This window comes from Nematolebias whitei, chromosome 10 (assembly GCF_014905685.2).
Source record: "Nematolebias whitei isolate Nwh7 chromosome 10, NemWhi1, whole genome shotgun sequence".
NCBI lineage: Eukaryota > Metazoa > Chordata > Actinopteri > Cyprinodontiformes > Rivulidae > Nematolebias > Nematolebias whitei.
In genome coordinates, this window is record NC_056507.1 from 9,857,570 (window position 1) to 9,864,284 (window position 6,715).

At 41.2% G+C, this 6,715-nt stretch overlaps 1 protein-coding gene across 1 annotated transcript in view; it reads left to right on the top strand.

Annotated features, from left to right (window-relative positions):
• The window catches only part of LOC119416120 (fibroblast growth factor receptor substrate 2), a 16,214-nt gene that overhangs the window by 7,727 nt on the left and 1,772 nt on the right, over positions 1-6,715 (top strand). Inside the window, exons 4-5 of the mRNA XM_037683308.1 lie at positions 2,035-2,221; positions 4,280-4,414. Coding sequence (XP_037539236.1) covers positions 2,035-2,221; positions 4,280-4,414 — 322 coding nt within the window. The remainder of the gene's footprint in view (positions 1-2,034; positions 2,222-4,279; positions 4,415-6,715) is intronic.

The following is a 6,715-nucleotide window of genomic DNA, read 5'->3' on the forward strand; positions in this document are numbered from 1 at the left end:
AACATACAAAGCAAACATAATGAAAGGTTGACTTGCTCTTTAAAAGTCTGATTCTAATGATGTAAATTATTTCATCCTTTATTTACTTTTATTAACAAAGCTGTTTTCGCTTTACTGGTTACTGCTGTGTGTAAATACCAGAAGAAACACGGCAAATAAATCACCCTAAACTGGATATCTGTCGCAGTGTTTTTTAATGAGAAGACAACTTCATACCTTGCTGCTCTAAACCAGTTAATAGCTATGTTTACATGGACATAAGTAATCGGATTAAACGGCCATTTGTAATAAAAATGTGTCATGTAAACTCCCCCATTCGGATTATTCTTTGTTGATTCAGCTCCATCCGAAAGAATTTGTAATCAGAATGAGACGGATGGTTTATGCTGATTCATAATCCGCACGGTGTTTAAACTGACCTGACTGCGCATGTGCGACCTATGTCTGCCTCGCGTATTTCCACCAGGCTAGATGCTAATAATATTAGCATGTCAGGAAGTAAAACTGGTCGGTGAGCAACACAACATTTCTACTAGAAACTTTCATCCCGGAAGTAAACCGGAAGTAGAACTTCTTCAGTGTTTAAAAAAAAAACATTTAAGGAGAGTTTACCACTCTGCGCATGTCAGTACTATTCTGAATAAAAGCCCGCTGCATGTAAACACTCATCGTGAACAGACTGTGTCCATGTAAACGATGCATTCGAATGATTTAATCTGAAAACATTTCAATCCGGTCAAAAAAATTTTGCGCATGTAAACATAGCTAATATCCTGGAGAACACCAGACTCTCCTTTGTAGCAGCTACCCAGTCGTTTTCACACCTATCAGGAAAATCAATATAGTCTCATTTTATATCGCAAATTAATTTATCTCGATATTTTTTAAATATCGAGATATCGCCCAGCCCTAATGAGGAGCAAAAAGGTCGTGTACAGTTGAAGACCCATTCAAGGTCTGAAGAGACGGGAGACATCAGACATGAGGTAAAGTTTGTGACAAGACCTGTTTTTTCTAACCATATTATTAAAAATGGACCCAGGATGTGGCCTCGTTCCACCCTGACTTGTCATCAAAAAGTTATTGATCTCAATTTGTAGCTTTAAGGCAGCGTCTCACTGGCTAAAAATTAAACAGTTGTAAGAATAAAGTATAAATTTATACCTGAAATTGTTCTGAACTGAGTTCAACTGTTGGAAATTTTTAAAGTCAATGGAGAGAAGCTAAAACTGGACAAATATGATCTAACTCATCAGAACTGCAGCAGAAGCATTTTGGATCAGCTCAAGACTTAAACGTTTTCGGACACCCAGATAAATGCATGCACCAGTTTTTGTGCATCGTTCTGGGACGAGATTAATTTAAGACTATTTTTAGTAAGATTTCAAATGGAAGAAAGTTTTTTTTAACTCAAACATTTTTAATGTTAAAGTAAAAAAACACCCTGATCAAAAATAATGCCGAGGTTCTTTACGTTGGAACTGGAGATCAAATTAACGACATCCAGAGGAAATTCAGAAGAGATTACAAAACAAAAGTTTGTGTTTGTCAACAAATGTAATAGCCATAATTTTCTGTTGATTAATGTGTTTCTGTGATGGTTATGAAGTCTAAACCAAAATCCTAATTTGATTAAATTTCACAGGTGAGTTTAGGTTAGAGAATTACCTTTAATGAACTGTTGTATCTCCATCTTCTACCTTTTGTCTGTGGCTGAGTTGTGGAGGCAACCGGTCCAGCTCCTCCTGGGGGACTCCAAAGTGTTCCCAGTCCAGCGAAGGTACTTAATCCCTCCAGAAGGTTCTGAGTCTGACCCGGGGTCTCTTTGCTGTGGGACGTGGTCCAGGAGGCCGCAGATGAACCAACTCAGCTGATAAACTCGAAATGATAAATATTGTGTGGATTTGTCAGAGCTGAAATGTTCTCGTCCTGACTCGTATTGTTGAACCGTGCGATGCTCAGTGACGACGGTAACGTTAACTTCTGACGGGAAAGGTGCTCTTGTTTCACTCGTTCCTCTGTGTGTGTCTTCAGGTGATCAATGTGGACGATGATGGGAACGAGCTGAGCTCAGGCGTGATGGAGGTGACCGAATTCGAGCTCGTCCTCCGCACCCAACGCCGGAACGCCATCCGGTGGCCCTACGTCTGCCTGCGCCGCTACGGCTACGACTCCAACCTCTTCTCGTTCGAGTGCGGCCGCCGCTGCCAGACGGGCCAAGGTACGAGCCCGAGTTACCTGCCAGGGTTACCGATCAGAACACACCTGTCGGACGAGGAGAAGGCTGTCAGATTTGAGTTTTTCTGTTCGAACCTGAGATTGCTCTCGTTCAGGTAACTCCGTATCCGAGCAGGTTGAGTGATCACCACTTCACTCACTTCTTGATGTTTGCACTGAGAGAAAAGTGACAGGAAAACCCGGAGAAGTCTGGAAAATGTTGAGGGGTTTTGGTTAAAGCTGCGCTGTCTCTGATGTTTCTCGTGCACGCTGTCAGGACCATGAGCTGCTCGGGGTTGGGAGGGGGTCGGTAAGTCTCAGGTGGTTGGGGGTGATCAGCTGATCAGCATTGATTGTGCTGTGGGTTCACAGGGATCAATGAGTGCATTCGTGTTGTGCTCCTTGTGTGTTTTCCTGTTTACACATTTTCCTTTGTGTCACGCAGCCGCCACGCCGTATCAGAGCAGATTAATGCCTTCATTAAATCACAGCTCTTCCTCTGTGGTGGATGTCGTTGAGCTACTGAGAGTAGCTCGTATGCAGTGTTGTATAAAGTAGCTCAAAGTGATACTTCAGTGAAAGTACAAGTATCTTACTATAAAATTACTTTGGTAAAAGTTAGTCTCCTTTAAAATTATTACTTGAGTAAAAGTCTCTGATATGCAATGTACTTAAGTATCAAAAGTAAATTTCTCATATAAAATGTACTTAAAGTAAGCGCATTAAGTAAAAATGAATGGTTAGAATTTTCAAAACAACATTTATTGGGTTCAATATCCAGTGACAAAAACTTGGAAAGTTTGAACAGAATGATGAAAGATTGATATTTAAAAAGTCTGATTCTAATGAAGTATATTCATTCAGCCTTGATTAACCTTTATTAACAAAGCTGTTAGAAAGCCCACATTGTTGTATAGTTGGCTTGTTTATGTTTACTGAGCTAGGTTGTGTTCTTTCTGAATTTAATAGTTCCTATGTTCTTGAATGCACCGTGGCTGTTTCAACGCTAGTGAACGCACCACTCTGTGTAAAGTGCAGAGCTCAGTTTGAGTTTTTTTTTTTTTCTCCTGACACGGACGGAGCCTTGTTGTTCCAGCCTGTTTGCCCTTTACTGGTTTGCTGCTGTGTGTAAATACCAGAAGAAACACAGTAAATAAATCACCCTAAACTGGATATCTGTCTCCGTGTTCTTTAATGGGAAGACTAGTGGCCCGACAACTTCATACCTTGCTGCTCTCACCAGTTAATGTCCTGGAGAACACCAAACCTCTCCTTTTTAGCAGCTACCATCATTTTCACATCTATCAGGAATTTACAGCGTCTCCTCTGTGAATCAACAAAGCTCTATTGTAACGATTGATCTCTACATACGCATCTAGTTTGTTCACAGCAGGAACGGCAGTTTTCACACGAGGCGGTGGAGGGGCTGGGTTTGTGAGTGAGAGTGAGGGAGAGAGAAGGGGCCGCGTGAAGTCGGACTGGGAGAACAAACAGGCATTGCCCAATCAGATTTCTTCTAATTTTATATTGTAGGAACGAGTAACTAAGATGGTTAAGGGAAATGTATCCTAGTAAAAGTACACATTTTATTAAGGAAATGTAGTGGAGTAAAAGTGAAAGTTGCTAGATGTAAATAACAAAGTAAAGTAAAGACGTGACAAAATTCTACTTAAGTACAGTAGCAAAGTATTTCTACTTAATTACATTACAACACTGCTCGTATGTTACTGAGAGTCATTAGCCATCCTGCGATGATGAGGAAAATTTAAATTGGAGCGGGCCAGTGTCTGGTTTTAAGGTTTAAAGCGATGGTGTTAAAACCGCTACATGTTCCTGCTGATGGCACAGATGGATAAAATCTTGCAAGATTAGATAAATAAATGAAAACTAAGTTTCCAGTCACATATCAGCACTAATTCCCTGTCAGCTGATCAAACACGACAAAGACCCCCCCCCCCCCCCACTTCTGTTGTGTTTGTGGTGTAAATGTTGTTGTGTTGTGTGTCCTGCATGTTTTGAACTTTGTGTAATTGTTCTCTCTTTCTTTTTTCTTTTTTTTCAGGTATTTTCGCCTTCAAATGTTCTCGAGCTGAAGAGATATTCAACATGCTGCAGGAGGTGATGCATAATCATAGCATCAATGTGGTGGAGGAGGCGGTGCAGGACCCCAACCAGCAGGGGGCACTCACTCCTGCAGGTACACATGCAGGCTTACAGCTTAGTGGTGTTATGTTCAGGTGAACACAGCCAGCTGTCGTGTCGCCCTAACTTGTAGGTTCACATGTTTATGTAGAGGAATTTTATTTTATTTCTGATATTGAAATCAAAACGTTAAGCAGTGGTTCCCAAACTTTTTCTGCTGGTTTATAAGAAAATTTCTGTCCCATCTCACATCTCAACCCATCTCAGGATGTGGCAAAAGAAAGACGTTTGGCCAGGGCTCTCTAACCTAGCAGTGGGAAATCTTTCTCCACTCCAGTCCAAAATGCAGTGTCTTTGAAACTGCAGCGTCGTCGTTGAATCAGACGTGACATCATTGAACTGTTCCTCCTCTGATGTGCTGAAGTAGGCAGGTGGTGTTGCACTGAGCAGGTCACAGATCCAGTCAAAGTCTTTGGAATACAGCACCAGGAAACGTTTCTGAAGAGCAGACGTGAGCTTTCATGCATGAGATCACCGAGTTCTGCAGCTTGTTGCCTTCAGTGAATGATTTCAAGTTCTCGGATGACTCCACATTTCCATCTGTCACTCGCTGCTGCCGCCTCTCAAGTTTACTGATGAATGATGTGACTTTACCTGCCAGATGTGGGACGTGTGTGTTTGTATCCTGCATCTGCAAGTTTAGTTCACCGAGTTGCAGAAACATGTCACTGAGTTATGCAAGTTTCATGAGGAACTTGTTACAGTAAAATCTGTAGGCGAGATCACTGCCCTCTACCTCCAAAAGGATGAGGATCTCATCTCGTAGTTCAAAGACCCTGGACATAAGACTGGGTACCTTTCTAAAAAAAATTGGTACCGGTACCTTCACTTTGGTGTCGGTTCCTGAACGGTTCTTTTTTCTGTACCAATTTTGTAATTACTATTGATTCCAACAAGAAGAAAATTACCTTACACATTACAGTACAAAGCTTGTTTTGTTTTTTTACTTTGGTATTTTTTCATTCCAAGCAGTTTTCTTACATAAAAAAATAAACAATTTCCAGGTCAAAAGAACAGCTGCAAACCAGTGACACGTCCGTGTCTAATGCGCACTGCTACACACTTTTCACTTAATAGTTTTTCTTTAGAAAAATCAACATGTCTGCTTTCTCTGGACACAAACAAGCCCGCTCCTGGCTGATGGTGTCTCCAGGAGTAGAAAATGTTCACTCTGAGGGTGTGGGTGATGCTTGCACACACATATACCTGATTGCCAAGTTTGATAGCACTGACATAGTGTCCCTCATAGTGTCCCTTTTTTTTCATTCAGTTATACTGCACCCCACTGCAATGGCTTTGTGCCCCCCACTTTGGTAACCCCTGGATTAAAGTGACTGAAAAAAGTCATCACAGCCCTTCCAAACTGAATAAGTAAACCTCGTTCTGCTCTTAAACCTGACTGTAGTTATAAAGCTTTTTTTAATTTTTGTATCCCAAGAAAGAGTTACGGAGGCATTTCTATTTACAGATAAAACCCCACTATTCAAACCAGTCTGAGGTCCAGTTTATCACTCCTGCTGCAACACTCAGAACTTGTTTCAATCCTTCACAATAAAAGACTTAAACACATACACTGAATGCTAACCTCAAAAAAGCTCTCTAAACATCTACAGTTTTGATTCTTCAGAATAATGGACACCAGGCTTCGCCTAGACCACCAGAAGTTTGGGAATGATTTAGAAGTCAGTGAATGTGTTTGAGACTCATTGTGAAGGATTGAAACAGGTTGTGTGAGTTCAGCTGCAGTGAGCGAATGAAGCCCATTACGGACAGCTTCAGCTAAAAATATTGCATGTTAATTCATTCGACCTTTATTTAGACAGGTAAATCCCATCGAGCCTCGAGGACTCCTTTACAAGAGAGACCTGATTTCAACAAAGAATGATGACAACAATGGACAACAGCGACAACAATAAAGTTATAAAAAGTCATACTCATTAGTTGTAAACCCAGTAAAGTGTACTCATAACTAGGGATGGGGCCGATTCGGTATCGGGCTCCGATACCAGTGTAATTTACGTATCGGATTTTCCCAATCCAACCTGCAGAGAGGAGATCATTACAGCCTCATAGAAAATCAATAATGATTATGGTATCGGAAAAGTATTGGTATCTGTCGATATCCAGATTTAGGTATCGGGATTGGATCAGAGGTAAAAAAAAAAAAAAAAAGTGGCTCGGTGCATCCCTACTCATAAATCAAATATAATAACAGAATTAAACAGCGGGGTTCAGGAGGAGGAGTTCACCACCTCCAGTTTGTGATGCAGCTCCTGGGTTCAGGAGGAGGAGTTCA